The 18,173-nt window shown below is 34.8% G+C and overlaps 2 protein-coding genes across 2 annotated transcripts; one reads left to right on the top strand and one right to left on the bottom strand.

Moving 5' to 3' along the window:
• Positions 1-2,374: 2,374 nt before the first annotated feature.
• On the top strand, positions 2,375-5,528 carry LOC108323385 (alpha-1,3-arabinosyltransferase XAT2). Its single transcript, XM_017555827.2, has 3 exons — positions 2,375-3,218; positions 3,392-3,463; positions 3,757-5,528. The coding sequence occupies exons 1-3, from the start codon at positions 3,077-3,079 to the stop codon at positions 4,929-4,931; spliced, it is 1,389 nt and encodes a 462-aa protein (XP_017411316.1). The 5' UTR covers positions 2,375-3,076; the 3' UTR covers positions 4,932-5,528.
• A 73-nt stretch (positions 5,529-5,601) lies between these two features.
• On the bottom strand, positions 5,602-18,016 carry LOC108323408 (DExH-box ATP-dependent RNA helicase DExH3). Its single transcript, XM_017555856.2, has 19 exons — positions 17,629-18,016; positions 17,399-17,553; positions 17,228-17,315; positions 15,287-15,535; positions 13,860-13,955; positions 12,348-12,536; positions 12,097-12,256; positions 11,888-12,018; positions 11,281-11,454; positions 10,920-11,192; positions 10,283-10,477; positions 9,378-9,581; positions 9,088-9,157; positions 8,810-8,958; positions 8,097-8,405; positions 7,262-7,321; positions 6,999-7,151; positions 6,766-6,876; positions 5,602-6,634 (listed from the first exon to the last, which is right to left on the bottom strand). Exons 1-19 carry the CDS (start codon positions 17,950-17,952, stop codon positions 6,173-6,175), a joined length of 3,552 nt encoding a protein of 1,183 aa, XP_017411345.1. The 5' UTR covers positions 17,953-18,016; the 3' UTR covers positions 5,602-6,172.
• Between the last annotated feature and the right edge of the window lie 157 nt (positions 18,017-18,173).

The following is an 18,173-nucleotide window of genomic DNA, read 5'->3' as shown; positions in this document are numbered from 1 at the left end:
GTTTGGGTTCTACAGTAAGCATTGCCAATTTGTGCCCGGAAAATTAACAATCCAATCAACAGTAACTCTAGAATAAATCATATTATAACACTTTGAAAGTCAGGAGAATATTATTTTCCTTGATAGTGGAAGAAGAAATAAAGGCCATGGTGCAGTAGTTCTTTTACCTAAAACTGTTAAATTTTCATACCCGTCTAAGGCCCAAATAATCTTCAAATATTCAATAGCATTTTCAATCTGCAGAATAAAATTAATTGATTACATAATAAATAGAGTAAAACAATACAGATGCAGGATGCAGAATGTCATAAGTTCTACACATACAATTCATTGGAAATATAAACACCGATGCAGGATAAAAACTCAGAGATGGTTCCAAGTTGTATTTTATTTGCAGACACAAGGACTGCAAAGGTGTACTCAAAAGCTCTGCCAATTGATAATCAGCAAAAGCTTCAAAAAAACATCTGGGAAAAAGATGGTAGCATTGGCCAAGCCGAACACGACCGGCCCTTCCTCTCCCCCAAAAAGTCATGAAAACTTTCTAAGAAACCAGACAGTCTAAATAATATAGAAAAACATATAATCTGAGAAACAAAACATTATGATGTTGAACACAGACATGGGAGTCGTACAATGGAAGTTTAACTTGATTTGAGATAACAAGAGTTTTAGAGTGTATATTTTCTTATTAAAAAATACGTTTTAGAGTGTATATTTTTATTCAGTATTTTAGAATATCCATAATACAAATTTGCATTTCAAATTATATATCCTTGAATACAAAAATTGTAATGCTTAATGTCATGAATTAAACGGAACTCAAACTGAAAATCACCCATCATAAAATAAATTAGAAAATTTTAAAACTATGGGATGAAGTTTAAAATTATGGGGTGTAGGAAGAAATGTTTGAATCAAGAGTGTGATTGAATCTCTAAAGAGCATGCATTTCTTATGGGTTGGGCTTTGCAAGGTGAAAGGGTGTCGCTAGTACAAGGTCTGCTTAAGGGAAGAAACATGGGTGCAGAAAGCAATGGCCTACTACAAAAGTGCTTTCTAGGTAATTACTTTTTGCATTCCTGTAGTTTTTTCTTATACCTTCCTGAGGATGTTGGAAAGTTTAAAATGTTCATGTTTTAGATTTTTATATTCTACAATTTAGTATATGTTCTTGATCATACAATTTGGAATATACATTAGGGTTTGAAAATAAATTTTGGATTTTATAATTGAAAAATGTACGCTAGATTGCATAATTTGAAATAATTTTAAAATTTAAAAATGTATTATAAACTATACAGTCTAGAATATTGGATTATGTAATTTGAAAATTTGTTTTAGATTGGAAAATTCAAAATACATTTTTAAATTATGTGTTCCCCGGTGAGTATAGTTGAATCTTTAATTTTACATATGTTTATTTATTTTTATATTTTAATAAATTCAATTATTTATTATTGATAGAACACAGAACATGCATAGCACGCACAGTACATATTAATCACTGACACATATTATCCATCCTATAATCCCACAATTTCCTACCTAACATTGACTTCCAAACATCAACATTGGCCTCCTCAAAATTTTAAGGTCAAGGATTTGTTGAGTGTTCCGATTATTCTCATTCATAGTAACTGCTAAATGTTTTCAAATTTCATTTGCATCAATGCGTGTTTGTGTGAGTAAAAGAAAGAGAAACACGAACGTTATTTTATGAGATATAAGCATGATCATGTCTCAACCTGCTAGGGTTGTTGCATTTTCGACGTCATTAAATCCATTAATAATGATTACTTTTAGAACTACCTCTTTCTATAATCAAATATTTAAATTATTTTAAGACGCACACGTATTTCTCTAGAAGTGATCAAACATATAATACAAAGACTCTGTATTATCATGCACCCCACCAAAAACTACAACAAGAAAAAATACTCATATTGTTAAAGTGTCTTGCTCTGTGCTACCAAACGACTTGTTTGAATATGCTTTTCTTACTGGAATTGGCTTCGTTAAATTCAGCTTCTTGCCGACAATTTTCTTCCACTTTCAGCTTATTTCTTCTTCTCAAACTTACTTTTGTTGTATCGAAGGAGAATGTTTGACATAAGTTGATACAAGCAAATGAGAAGTCTTGAAACACGATTGATGAAACTTAAATCACTGTCTCATAGTTACTGAAATTTCAGATAAATCAAACTGACTTATGTTCTCATATTTTGATAAAAAATTAATTTTTTTGCCTGTACTTAAATCAATTCATGTCTATCTCAATAAGGGTATCGAGTGAGAAAGTTATTTCGGTAGAATTGTTTTAAAAAGTGATGCTTTTTTATCTTTATCAGAAGAAGTAAAACTTCAAACTACCTTATGGTGAGATGAGAAGTATAACTAAACAAAGTAAAAAGATAAATCCAAGCATAAGAATGTGGCCCGTTTTACACTTTAATGCAATGACTTTTTGATACCAATCAACCGTATTATAGTTCAAACTGATTGCTAATCCGTCCTGTGTGTTTTGTTCATCAAGTTAACTAAGCTGCTATTTTTGGTTAATTTGTGACTTGAGCCACATTTGTGTTAGCATGGAAGGTAATGAACTAATAATCTAGCGGTGATTCGAGAAATGCAATAATTGATACCAGCATTCTAAGCAAGGTTTAGTTGGTTAATACTTTTCAAAGATGGGTTCCACGGTTGGCAGTTCATACTTCATATGTGAAAAAATATGATCTTACCAAACACCAATCGTTTAAAAGGTTTCTTCGTCGTAACAGTCAACCAAAGTCCTTTTCATTGGCCATTAAATATTGGTTTTGGAGAATCCTCTTGATTCAAGATATAACAACAACTTCGTGGAGACCAACATTGAATAGAAAATGCGCCTCGACCTTCCTCCATTTGTCATATAGAACTGTCTCAAAATCTTGCTTAGCCGACTACTCAAACCACAGAGGATGTGTACAAAAAAATTCATGGTGATCCACTAAAGAGGTGTTACTCAAAACTACTTCTATTTGATGGTATTGTGATCCTGACATAGAAGAAGGGTTCTTGAGTGATAAATAAAATGATTTACGACACAGTACTGGCCAAAAGCTTTAGTCGTTATGAGCAGAAAAGGTTGGGATATGGAGCATTTGTGAGCTGCTTGTTCATAGTTTTCAGTCTTTGCACTGTGTTTAAGCCTTACTTGGGTCCTGTGCACGTGTGTGAGTGCTTAACTTCTTGCATTTGTTACTTATTTCCGTAATCCAAGATCAAGTAGAAGCACACATTGTGCTTTGACACGGCATGAAATGAAGATATATGTTCAACCATTTCGTATTATAAACTTTTTTTGTAGCCATTAAGTATGACTTTAGTTTCCTTTGTTTCTGTGCAGTGAATCTGAAGCTCTTAGTAGGTGTTGACACCAAAATGCTGATCACCGGCAGCTCTTCACGAATATCCAAAGGTATGATTCTGAATCTCAACAAGGTTAACACAAGTACACCTCAAATGAGATAACTTCACCAGAACTTTTAATACATAAGCGAATGAATCCTTAAACTCTGATCATATTATAGAGTGTTGAGGTAAATGTGTCTTACAACATGTGATTCTCTGATGGTTCTGGTGCCTGCAGTTAAAGTGAATATGACCAAAATTGTAGTTGAAGGCAGTGGCAGTTCTTCACAAATGGATAAAGATAAAGATAGAATGATACAAGCTAGACCTTTTGTAAAGTTACTGTTCTTTATTTTGCAGTTGAAGGGAAAGAAACAAAGAAAGAGGAGCTACTGTGCAGTTCAGAAGAAAGAACAGAATTTTGCCAAGCAAGGGGGGATATCAGAGTCCTAGGAAAATCCTCTACTGTATACATTGCTTCATCTAAGGCAACAACGTTGGAAAAAAACATGTCACGGAGTTTAAAGCCTTATGCAAGAAGGGATGATGTAGATGCAATGATTCGTGTAAGAAAATGGACATTGAAGGAGGTGAATGTTAACCAGAAAGTCCCCCAATGCACCCAAAATCACAGCATTCCAGCTGTACTGTTTTCTACTGGAGGGTACACTGGAAACCACTTCCATGAATTCACTGACATTGTTATTCCGTTGTTTTTGACTGCTAGACAGTTCAATGGAGAAGTACAGTTTATCATAGCAGATAACCGTCCTTGGTGGATTTCAAAGCACAAACCACTTCTTAAGAAGCTGTCCTACTATGAGATTATGGACATTGATCAAGATGATGGAGTTCATTGCTTCCCAAGGGTGAATGTGGGGCTCAAACGGCACCATAAAGAACTAAGCATTGACCCTCAAAAATACTCCTATTCCATGCAGGACTTCAGGGATTTTTTGAGAAGTTCCTATGCATTGAAGAGATTCCAAGCAATAAAAATCAGAAATGGTCAACATGGGAAGCCAAGGCTCATGATTCTTTCAAGAAAAAGATCAAGATCTTTCATTAATACCGATGAAATAGAAAAAATGGCCAAGAGTTTGGGTTTTGATGTCATCATTAGGGAAGCAGGGAAGAGCATGTGGGGCTTTGCTCATGTTGTGAATTCCTGTGATGTGTTACTGGGAGTTCATGGAGCAGGTCTCACTAACATACTTTTCCTTCCGGAAAATGCAGTTTTCATACAGGTTGTGCCTTATGGTGGGTATGCATTGGACTGGCTTGCCACAAATGACTTTGGAACACCCTCAAAGGATATGAACATAAAGTACTTAGAATATAAAATAAGCTTGGAAGAAAGCACTCTTGTACAACAATACCCGCTAGATCACATGTTTATAAAGAATCCTCCATTGATTGAGAAAATAGGGTGGCAAGAATTTAAGTCTGTGTATTTGGACAAGCAAAATATCAAGCTTGATGTTAACAGGTTTAAGCCTACATTGCAGAGAGCTCTTGAGCTATTGCATAAATGAGTATGATATGTGTCACAATTAGGATTTGATCAAATTCTTTTCTTTCTTACTGATATTTATCTGTTGTTTTTCAACAAACAGCTTAAGAATGACAGGCAGGTTATCATCTGAAACGAAATTTCTGTATTGAAAGGAAAATTATGTTTGTTATGTATTTTGAGACATCATGCATTGACAAAAAGTTTAGGCTATGTCCTATGTTTGGGTAAATGTTTATTTTAGGAAATAATGGGTTTTCTTTTCTCAGAAGTTCTCATGTAAAATTAATAATGATAATGAGTGAATTTGTAATTGTAAATGTAAAAACTGTTGCTTGTACTTAAGTTGAAGAGATAAACATGAATTCAATTTAAACTTTATGTGGGACACCATGCACCTGCTACTTCAGAAAGTGGAGTTGGTGAGATAGATTGTAAATTGGTTTAGTTCTTACTTTGAATTTTACCCTAGACAACTGTGGAGTGTTTTTAAAAAACAATTGAAAACCTACTCTTCAGATAACACAAGAGCTTCCATTACCGCTACAGTCATAAAGTCATCGCTGTTGATTGTTGTAGGTTCTAAAATTATACAACTTCTTGATTCTTTGATTTTCTAATCAGTTTAGTAAATCAAAATTGCTTCGTACTTTTCATTGGATTAACTTACCTCCCACGGTTTACAATGTCAGTAGGAAAAAAATCCAAATCAGGTGTAACAATTACCAAGCCTCATAATAGGCTTTTAAGAGTACAATTCATCTTAAACACATTCCTAATCAGCAAATTTGATTAACTTAATTCGGTTCCCTGAGCATCACATCTATGAATACAGAATAAATTATAGTATACATGTTCTTCCATTAAATGACGGGTCTTAAATATGGAAAATGAGTTGTCCCTCAATGAATTGTTGGTTTTGAATTCACCGCAACAGCCGTGCAAAAAGAATGCATCATCGGCATATGGATACAACTTGTTGCTGCTTATAGACCTCTATATGCAAGCTCTGAAAGCTGCTCAGTCAGCCCTTGTGGAAATGCTCGTATTGAATTGTGCCCCAATTCTACCCTTTACAAAAAAAAGGGGCTCTGATCTGTACCTGTCATACTCAAGTTTTCTCAACTGCTCTGTACATTCACCATTGAAATTATGACAGGAAAGATCCATGAATCAATTGCACCATAGACTTCAAATGGACAAGTTCTTCCTCGTATATAATCCTATTAACAAATCCATCCAAGGTACCCTTTTAAAGGCAGCTCAACTCCACTTAGCGCCACTAAATGATTTCTTCCTACTTTTATTGTTGCTCTTCTTCAAAAGAACTGATGCATGGTCAATACCATCAGATGAATGGCTATCCCCTTTCAACCATAGAAGAGCCTCAGCAGCAGCAGATTTTTCTGCTAATTTTTTGTTGCTGCAAGGCTGACCAACAAAATTCAACCCATTAAATATGACAGTAGAACGGAATTGGCTGTTTTTCAGCTGCTTTGTTTTGTAAGTTGGTGAATCATGTCCAGCTCTGTTAAGAAATGACTGAAGTTGATTTTTAAAATTTTCAGCCTCGACTCCACTTTTGGAGTTTGTTTCCTTCTTTACCTGTGATAGGACTTGGCGACCAAAGACAAACCTACCATCACAATGGTCTTCTGAAACCAACAATCTAACAGCTGAAAGGAGCTGACTATGCGATTGTGTTTCCTGCGTGGGATCCTGAAGCTGGCAAAACATGCAAATCATAAAGTCAATATCCAAAGACTTGAAGAGAAACCAAAAATTGATGGATGAATGCGGGTTACACAAAATAAATAATTCCAAAAAAGAAAATGTTAATAATGGATTGAACTTACCTTTTTCTGTATCAATTCTTCCAGTTCCATCTTTAAGCTTAAGTAAGTATTGGCTAATTCTGGTTTCATGAAAAACTCCAAATAGCCTCCCAACATTTTCAGGTGACCATCCTGTCAAATGAATTACATGCAAGCGCACAATATAATAAATAGCAAAAAAGGAAACCCAGAACATACAACCAAGAATAACAGATCTAGGGGGAAAGTGAAGAGAAAATATGGTAGGAACTTACAAGTCCACCTCTGGATACATTCCCACCAAATAAGAGAAGCACCGAATCAGATATACCAGTTGAATCTCTGAGGAATACTGAATTCACTTTCACCTTTTCATTAAACACTAACCATGGGTATGGAATTCTGGGTACACAGCCATTTACAGAGCTCTACAAGATGTAGCACCAAAATTAAACTTCGATGGATTATATTCCCCCAATTAAAACTGAGTCATAATACAAGGATGGACAAAAAGTCAGATATTTGAAGAGAAACTTACAGAATACAAGAGAACCTGACCATCCTCCATTGTCTTCAGTGCTATTGACTTATCTTTGTTCTGCACAACAAAAGTTGTACAACCTCAAATGAAAAAGTACACAATGAAACTACTACATAATAATTAAAACATGACAATATTCCCAATAATTTGATGAACCAGTAAAATAATATACATATATTACTTAACCGAACAGAACCCCATGAAGAAGCATGGATAAAAAAAGAATCTACCAAGATTATTACCAACACCATGGTAAAAAAGAAACAAATACAAACAATTTTGACAGAGACCAATTTACAGTTTTGGTTGTTCTATTTCAACAAAGATTGGTTTATGTACACTTAATCGCAATGTTATGATTACCTCCATGAGCCCCCCAAGCAGCTCCTTCCCGAGGTTAACCCTGTTGTTGACATAATAATGCTCACTTTTTTTTGTTGATGTAACACTACATTTTATGAAATGATAATTTTTTTCGTTTGTCGATGGTGTTGATAGAAAAGTGTCACATCATCAACAAATCATTAAGGGAACTCAACTCCCTTATTTTGGAAATAGAAAGCACAAATGCAAAATAAATGAAAATCAAAATTGAATTTCGACAAAAAACAAAGGGGAGAAAAATTGTGAAGTTCATGTGGTTCATACTTGTCATTGTGTATGTGATACACATCTATGTAACTTTAATGAAGATGCCACAAATAGAAACAAAAAGGGTTCCACAAACATAACAATAGATGTAGGGCCACACATGGCCAAAAGTAAATCAATAAAAGTGAAAACTGAACATTTTGGAAACAAAATAGTTGAAAGGACTAGCAGTGTTGGTTACCATAACAGAAGATATTCCGGGAAACAAACCCGCACAGATGACTGCTCGGATGAGATGCACTTCATGACTCCATGCATTGTAGGTTTCAGGCTTGTCATTGACCAGACCAATATCTTTGAGCAAGTAAAAGAATTGCTTTCGAAGAGACTCAATGGCCTTAAGTGTTTGAGAAGAAAGAAAATTTCGCCAACAGTACTCATAACCAGCTTGCTGTGTCTCAGCATCTTTCCAACCCTCATAAGCCCGGACAAGGGCAAGATGATCACTATATTCACGAGCAGCAAATTGGGCTTTGGCAGACTCTGCAAGCTGCATAGAGCATACAATGTAAATAATTGAATGCAAAGCCAGGGCCCTGTTTACCTAACAGACTTTTAACATATTGATCATGTATATGTATAATGAAGGCAGAACACTGACAATTTTGATATCAAAAGTGAACCATTATAATAAGCACCCAAAAAATATTGATATGAAATCATATTTACTCGATGATATCAACCTAATCAACCAATACAGTGCACATGCTTGATAGGTCTATGAACTTGCTCTAGTTTGCTTCCAGTTATTATACTCTTGGAAACAACCGGTCCACTTGCTACCATCAAAACTAATAAACTTTACCACCATTTCTATCAAGAGGAGCATCCAAGTTCAACAAAAGAAGAGTCAGGTAGCAGGAAATATCAGCAACAGTCAAAACAAAAACTTACATCCTTCTTGTCAGATGGCGTCACAAATGGATCTCTTACACTTAGACCAGCAACAACAGTCATTATAGGATCCAAACACTTGAAGATGGTTCCTAAAATGAGCATCTTGCCAAGTTTGGGTTCTACAGGAAGCATTGCCAATTTGTGCCCTGAAAATTAACAATCCAATCAACAATAACTCTAGAATAAATCATGATAACACTTTGAAAGTCACGAGAACATTCTTTTCCTTGATAGTGGAAGAAGAAATAAAGACCATGGGGCAGTAGTTCTTTTACCTAAAACTGTTAAATTTTCATTCCCGTCTAAGGCCCCGATAATCTTCAAATATTCAACAGCATTTTCAACCTGCAGAACAAAAGTAATTGATTACACAATATATTGAGTAAAACAACACGGATACAGGATGCGGAATGTCATAAGTTCTACACATACAATTCACTGGAAATATAAACACCGATACAGGATGCAGAATGTCATAATTTCTACACATACAATTCATGGACATTATAAATAACAACCCTTGTATTTGAAAGCAAATTCCAGAAACACGATCAATGAATTTTACCGATAGAGGCTCTGGTGGCTGTAGAGCTTTGGACAAAAACTCAGAGATGCTTCCAAGTTGTAGAGTTTTGATTTGAAGACACAAGGATTGCAAAGGTGTTCTCAAAAGCTCTGGCAATTGATAATCAGCAAAAGCATCATAAACACATCTGGGATAAAGATGGTAGCATTCGCCAGGCTGAACACGACCAGCCCTTCCTCTCCTCTAAAAGGTTATAAAAGCTTTCTAAGAAACAAGACAGTCTAAATAATATAGAAAAGCATAATCTGAGAAACAAAAACATTATGAAGCTGAACACAGACATGGGAGTCATACAATGGGAATTTAACTACTTATAAACATGTACTTCCACATGATTGAGATAACAATTATTATAAGTGAACAGCATAGTCGGATTTCACAAATCCATCAAAAAGCATTGAGGATGAGCATCTAACTTCGATTGAAACATAAGTACAATCTAAAATTATTAAAGAAAATATTTTAACAAACAGGAAATATTACACAAAACTTCTTGTTGTATACGTTCTATAGAGCATGTATGACAAACAAAAACAACATATCTTGTGTATCACAAGAGACAAGCCACAATTTGCCCCTTCACATTTCTTACTAACCCAATTACATAGCTCAGGTTCTCTATATGGAAAAAACTTCAGCCTATTATTAAAAAAAAACTATTTTTACAATGAAACAACAACGAAGCCTAATCTTATTGGCTATATCAAAAACTGAATTTCCTGTAGTAAAAGTATTAGGAGCAATGCCTTCTCTAATTTTTGCCTTTAAGTTTTTTAAGGTATTCCTTTAAACCCTTTAATAGGAATGTATTCCATTCAAACAGAAAAAGACAAATAAATTCTTTAATCCAAATCCACAAAACTATGTTGAACAATCACACATACCTGCCGGGCTGCAGCTTTTGAGATCCAAGACGGAAGCAAACAAGGAGTGTTATTTAATGCGTCATATGATGTTTCTTTTGCTTTTCCAGAGTCAACCACAAAGACAACATCATTAATGGTAATACTAGTCTCAGCCATGTTAGTTGCCAGAACAATTTTCCTCACCCCTCCTTCAGGATTTTCAAATATCAACTTCTGCAGAATAGTAAGTAAAATGGGAACAAAAAAAAATCATATAACTTATGGCAATGTTTAACTTACTAGGACCAGAAATATATGACCAATGAAATTAGAGCATGGAAATTTAATTGCTTCAAGGCGAAAAGAAATCCCCTCCCACAGGAAAAAAAATTGCATTAGCTTCTTTAAATAACCAATTGCTGCAGCAAATTTCAGCACCACATGACGAGTTCCTAAAACCTTGTTACAACTTTTATATTAGAATAATGTCTTTCATTTTCTCAAACAAAATTTTCCGAAACATCCATTTTTAGCAAAATGTACTTAATTTTGATCACTTCCGAGCTATTATTTCCAAAATTTGCAGTTAAAATTAGCCATTAGATGTCTTGAATTAAATTGTAATCTAGACAACAAGGATTATTTTATGGTTAATAAGATAATATAGCAAGATCACCTGCTCAGAGCTGGCCATGGAGCCATGGCATGCAAGAAGCAATACTTTGCTCTGATCACCCAACAAAGGATGAGCTTGAAGTTGATCCTTCAAAGAGTTTATATCATCCCAACCAGTCATAAAAACCAAAACAGCTCCTGGCCTTTCATTCTTAACAATGTGACAAAGCACATGTTCAATAAGGTTAAAACCAATTGAGTCAGGGCACCAACAGGACAATGAATCTTGGGTGCGTAGGCTATATCCCTTAAAGTCCGCAACTTCTAAAGCATCCTATTAAAAATCACAGAGAAGTGAACAGAATTAACCAAAGCTTAAGGACCTAATATGAAAAGGTGAAATTTTCTGCCTCTACTTGTACCTCAACAGCAGAAGCAATTTGGCTCTTTTTTCTTCTGAAAGCTTGAGCTTGTTTCTGCATTTTCCACGTTTTTTCTTGACCATAGTCATCAATTTGATTAGAAGGTGTCAACCGATGTCTAGTTCTTTCCAGAATATCCTCAAGAAAATGTGCTCGAACTGGAAATGTAAAACCCTAGAATGTGCACGGGTCCAAAAATGAACAAAGGGAAAACAAGTTTACCATATCTCGCATATCATCTAATAAGCAAATGTATACAGATTTGCCAAAGCAGAAAAACGTAAAATTTCTCAGAAATAACTTCAAGATTTTCTATCAGTGTACCTCCTAGAAAAAAAAAGGTTAATGTGCAAAAGAATACCAACCAGAGTTTTTCAGTCAACAGCTAAGTTGTTCAACTGCTAAAATACACTTTTTATCATTTAAAGCTTAAACAATTGTTTATCATGACATGAAAATCACCACGTCCATTAATGTGCCATATCATTTGCCAGTACCAACTCATCATAAAATCACATCATAACAGTGAAAAATGATATGATAACACATTAGAGAGACAGTAACTGAACTTTAACAAGGATTACAGAAATGACTATCCTGAACTTACAGGAATATGCATAGTTGGAGCACCATTAAAGTATGAAGAAAAAAGCTCAGCATTTAAGGTTGCACTCATCAAAACCAATCTCAAATCAGGTCGATGAGGAAGAATTTCCTTCAGGACAATGAGAAGAAAATCTGACACGTGAAAACCAGTTGTAAGTATAATTTTAAATAGTATTATTAAACATGAGGATAAAACAATTGTTTACCTACCTTCATTCATTCCACGTTCATGAATTTCATCGACAATAACATGAGTTACACCTTTTAAATTCCTATCCACAAGCAGTCTCCGCAGTAATACACCAGTGGTGCAAAAAAGAAGACGGGTATCTCTCCCTTTCATACCCTCCAAACGAACTTTGTATCCAACCTATCAGAAGGTAAAACAGGTAGAAAACGTAAGCTAAACAGTCATGTGTGCAAGCCAAAGTACTTCAAGCTGAAAAGGTTCACAAACTAACAGATTCTCCTAACTTCTCCCCACGTTCTGCTGCAACTCTTTCAGAAACAGACATAGCAGATATTCTTCTGGGCTGAGTACAAATTATGTTACATACAGCTCCGCGTGCAGCTTCGGTTTCAGATTCTAATATGTATTGAGGAAGTTGTGTGGTCTTACCACAACCAGTTTCACCTGAGACAACAACGACCTGCATTTTTTCATTGACGATACCACTTAATATAAACTATCATTCAGCCAACAAACGTATTGAGACTCAGTTTCCACAAAAAATATATATGAAAATATAGAAAACCTATATAATATCCATTTATTTTACCCTTTATAAATTATTATTTGCTTTAGAAACTATAAGTTGTATCAATTTGATTGTTGGCTTCTGCATGCTCCAAATATGAAAGACCTATAGGATTATATTCTTGTAAACTTTGCAAAAAGCATGAGCTTAGTGCACTAGTTAATTAATTCATAAGCTGTGACAAAATTTCGCACATCTGTTTGATAGTTGTCCAAATCTATGTATTCCAAAATCTCTCTGCATGTTTTCCTTTAATGCTTCCTTCACTCTAATCTTTCACAAGCCCACTTGATACAATATGTAATTTCATACGACAGTGACGTGAATCACTGAAAATAAAAGGGTGATTTGCTCCATGGGCCCCAAGGGTTGCAACTGTGAACTAGGAGTCAGTTGAACTAGTTTGGTCAGCTGAACAGTTGAACTAGTTTGGTCAGCTGAACAGTTGAACATGAACCAACATGAACTAGGAGTCAGACGATGTAAACCAAATCGTCAATTCTTTATTTTGAGAAGATAGTAGACTTAAAGTTGCGTATAATATTTAAGCCAATTTATCATGTTTAAGTTAATATGTATGTATTTATTTTAATAATGTATACGTGATTTACATTTATCTTCAATTTAACTCTCTCTATTAATTTGTGTTTGCAAGACATTTATGTTTTTAATTAATTTATTGCATAATATGTTATATAACATTAAAAATATGTATTTAATTACCAATGATTTGACCACAATTAAACCAATGAATTATGAACTACAGTCACTAGTACAATGATCAGTCCAATTTTAAAAGCATTGGACAAAAGTATGGTACATAGCACACAGCCCTTCTCAATGAAAGAGAGAGACTGCTTCCAAAATTTGAACCTCAAGTTCAAAAGAGTAGCAACCTAATCATTGTGGCAAAGCTCATCCTCACAAACCATGGGCATTAAAAAATTAGCCGCTGACCAATCTTGGTCATATAAAATTTTGTTTAAGATGACAACAACCTTGCCTACAATCAACAGCATTTTTTAACAGTAAGAAAATTTTACTCTAGTCACAATAAATTATAAATTATACTGCTGTGTCTTATGTAAAAGATCATACATGAGCATCAAACCCAAAACCGTTTTTTTGTTTTTCTCTTCTAGAAGTGAAAACAAAACATTCAAGGAACTATTACTAAATTAGAAATCTTAAAAGGCCTCATTTTCCATTTTTCACCTGATTCTCTGAAATAAGTCTCAAAAATGCATCCTTCTCTTTGAAAGCAGGAAGACTTCTACGAAATTTGAGCATCTTTTGCCCTTCAGGAGATTCCTAAAGGTAAACCAACATCTGTTACAACATTTATAAAGGATAAAATAACAAAAAAGGACATCTAACTAAAAACAGAATTTCATTGCTAGAGAAGATCAATAAACAGCTTTCATCATGATATGTCAATGTCTGAAACCAGATAACATGGAATCAACAATCAAAATCTAGAAAACTAATTCATTGCCCCTTAATCAGTAAGTTGGGATAACAGAACTCAAATAGTCATATTGCCATAATTGATTTAATAAGTCGATATAGTTTCGTTATTCATTAAAAAAACCAAAGTAAAAGATAATGGTCTTATAAATAGCAGAACTTGGTTATGACATAGGGGAGCCACAGCTCCCAAAAATAATTTACTTTTATTTTTTATATATATTTCAAAATTATATTTATATATTATTATATTATTTATATTAAGTTTAGGAAAGTTTCTCACCGACTCACATTTTATTTATATATATTATTTATTTATATATCTTTATCAATTAAAAATAAAAATAAAAACCAAATTGATAAATGTTGGTTAATAAAAGAGATTAATGTTCTGTCACTGCCCATAAAGTTCTTTCACAGTCATCAAGAAAGTAGATTGAAGAACAAAGAGATTGAAGAACACATTATCACAATATCTCTCATGAATCTTTTCATGATTTATGTATGTTAGATTTATCATTCTCCTATTACAATGTTTCTCCCAAATTAGTATGAACCCTAATTATGATTTTAAGGATTCTTTTATGAAATTGGCATGAACCCTAATTATATTTTCCCCAAATTAGTATAACCCTAAATTTAGAGATTTTGTGTTTTCCACTGCATATGATAAAATTTGTAAAATTTTATGGATGTATCTTGGGCTGCATTATGAATTCCGCTACACATAATGAATTAATTGAATAGCCTTGAATTGGAATTGAAATTAGAATACCCCTCTTGTGTGAATTCAATGAATTAGAAAGATTAGAAATTAAAAAGTGCATACGTGAATCATGGTATGAAAATGGTTTAAGTAGAGGAAATAAAGATTTTTTTTATTTAATTAGAAAAATAATTTATACATAAAAAATCTAATTTAGCACCCCTGAATTTTTTGTCCAAGTTCCACCACTGGGTATGATACCAATGCTAAGGCCCATGTCCATTTTTAAAATTGGCAAACACTGTATACATGGACTACAAATATGGATGCATAATAATTATTCACAATTTATAAAATTCATAAATTTACGCCCACACTATGAATGGAACTAGAGTCAAGATCCTAAAATACAAAATTAATGAAATGCCAGCTAAGAAAATAACAGCAAATGAAATGCACTTCAAAAAACCTGCCAATCTTGTTGCCGATGACGCAGTTGCAAACTTCTTCGTTGCAGGATTTTCTCCTTGACAACACTATTGTGAGTCAAGGGTTCTGGCTGTTCATGCATTCCTTTATTAGCTGGAATGTTTATATTATCACTTGATTTATGCAATGAGTCATTCAAATAACTCCACTTGCTTGCTGTAGCCTTTTGTGAGAGATGGGCATGGAGACGGGCATCTACTTCTTTATGAACATCAAATGGTAAGACTACCTGCACAAACACAGAAAAATGGTCAATCGAGATACTTGTTATAGAGGTCAGAGAAATCACCAAATATCACAAATTTCTAGCATTAAAACTATAAAGAAAATTGTTACCTACTGACAAACTTGTGGTGCTTGGAATTGTGCTAAAAAATTTAAGCATGGGAGTTGGAATTGAAATTGGGACATTGAGGAACTATTTGATTTAAGAAAGTGTTTTCTGTTTTCACTTGTAATTACAAAAATATTATCTTGTTTTTAATTTGTTTCTGCTTTTCGATGTTTGGGTAAGAAACAGTGAAATCAACCTTTTATTATTTTCTATTTTCCCTTTTTTAAATGTAAATAAAATAAGAAAAACATGTTATAAGTTAGTTATTTGGTAGATGTCAGTTAGGATTGTGTAGCTGATGCAGAGCTCCCTATATAAGGTAGGGATGTTGTATGTTAACAGACTGCATGTAGATTGAAACTGAATGACAATAACAGAAGTGCAGTGCACACTCTTTGTTTCTCTCATCTATCCTCACTATTCTGTTTACTTCTCTCTGTCCCTCTTTAGTGCTGTCATGTTTCTTTCTGTCCTTTCTGTTCTGACTATATATTCTCTATTTAGTCTTTCTGTTTCTTTCTCGATCGCCCCTAAATTGTATATACTAGAACAGAGCTGGCTGTCCATGGTTACAAGATCAGAATCTTTTCACCCATGGACAAAAACAACATTACAAGAAATGACATGTGAACTGGAAGAAAGATTTGTTCAAATTGGGCAAAGGCTTGCAAAGATTGATACACTATCTCTCATATACACGGTGGAGGGCATTTCTAATAAGCTTCAAGGGATAACGTGCAGAAGGGATGATGTCTCCATCAATTTTGGACATGACCATAGAAATGAGCACCACTATACATGCCATAAAAATCACTTTCAAGATTTGATGCATCTTTGACAGCAAGGCAGCTTGGTGGAATTTAATGATAAGTTTGATGCAATTTCTTTTAATCTCAGCTCACATAAAGCCCTTATTGTCTTTCTGTTTCTTACTCTTTTCCTAGATTCTATGTTATTTTCCTATACAAACGTCAAAAAAATAAGAAACAAAGTGAAACAATATGATATTTTTTTCTAATTAAATATTAAAACAAAAAACACTTCTCAAATATAACAGACCCTAGAGTCTTTTATGTGTTTGTTTGTTTAGCACTCAGACAAGGAATCCCAATTCCTCATATTCCAAGGAATTGAAAAACTATAAAGAATAGCCTTCCCAGCAGTAAAGAAAACAGCCGCAACCCCCTAAGTTCAATACCTTGAACACCATATTAGCCACCAACCTCTCTACTCTACTACTTTTGCATCAATGTTAGACGCTATCTATTTACACTGCCGCCAACTACACCAATGCCACCCCCCAAACACATTTTCCCACTCTCACTACCACAATCAACAGTCTCCTTTGCCAGCATCGCTGACAATGTATCATGACAACAACTGCAATTCTAAAACTTTAACTCCGGTTACTTTGTTGGAAAAGGCGACCTCCAAAAATGGTATCCTTAACCCAGAATTGCCGGTTACCAGGTTCATTTAGTTAATCAAGGTTATCCCAAAAATTTAAAATCAAGTAGCACCATTTACACAATAATCCAAACAAAAAAAAAAACACACCAACTCCGAAATTGCAAAGAAATTAAATACCTCTCTCTGTGGGCGTTTATCATCCAAATCAGGGCGGTAATTTGGCAAAGGCGCCTTGCTAAACACGACAACTCTTGCATATTGCCGGCTGCCAGAGTAAAATCCATTCAGAAGTGAACCAAATAAATAACCAAACAAACAACGGACGCTAAGGGGAAAATAGCTAGCTACCTATACAAACCCATCCTGGTAGCCAAAGTGGAAAGCTGCTCGAAGTCGCGACGGTCCTTCTTCTCTCTGGACACCACTTCTAGTTCGTCTTTGGAGCGCATAAGCATGGTCAGCTTCCATCTCCACTCGTCAATGTTCTCGAGCGTTGAATCACCCTAACAATAACAAACACATTAAAAAAGAACAAACGAAGCAACTGTGCTTGTGATAGGGAATGGAAAGTGACGAACCACTTGTTGGCTATGAGAGGGATGAGAAGCGAATTCCACATCGGAGTCGTCACTGGACACATCCTGGTACGCAAAACGACCATAGCTGGAGCTGCGCTGGTGCCAGAAAGGCAACGTAACGGTCCCCTGGCGCGCGACGGTCCTCGGGCGCGTGACGTTGACAACTTTAAGCGCGGTGGAGGAGGAGCGGAGGCGAATGGCGGTGCGGTGAAGAGGAGTGATGGAAATGGATGAAAAGTAAGGTCTGAGAGGAGTGCAGCGAAGCCGCGACATGGTTTTGAATCTGAAGAAGCCCTGAAATATGCCGGAATATGCCATAGGCATGGTGGTGGTCAAGGCTGAGGGAGAGTTTGCACTGCGCGGACACACACCTTCTGCATCCCTAAACCCAAGCTATTTATATCTTATCTTTCCTTACATAAAACCAAGTTTAGATGTAAAATAAAAGAAAATAATTTTTTTAAAAATCTTTATTTGAGTATTTCAAAATTACAGTTACCATAGTTCGTGAAAATAGATTTTTATTCTATTTCCACGGCTAAAGT

This window comes from Vigna angularis, chromosome 1, assembly GCF_016808095.1.
Source record: "Vigna angularis cultivar LongXiaoDou No.4 chromosome 1, ASM1680809v1, whole genome shotgun sequence".
Taxonomy (NCBI): Eukaryota; Viridiplantae; Streptophyta; class Magnoliopsida; order Fabales; family Fabaceae; genus Vigna; species Vigna angularis.
Note: the sequence above shows the minus strand (reverse complement) of the source record. Positions and strands in the feature narration are given on the sequence as shown.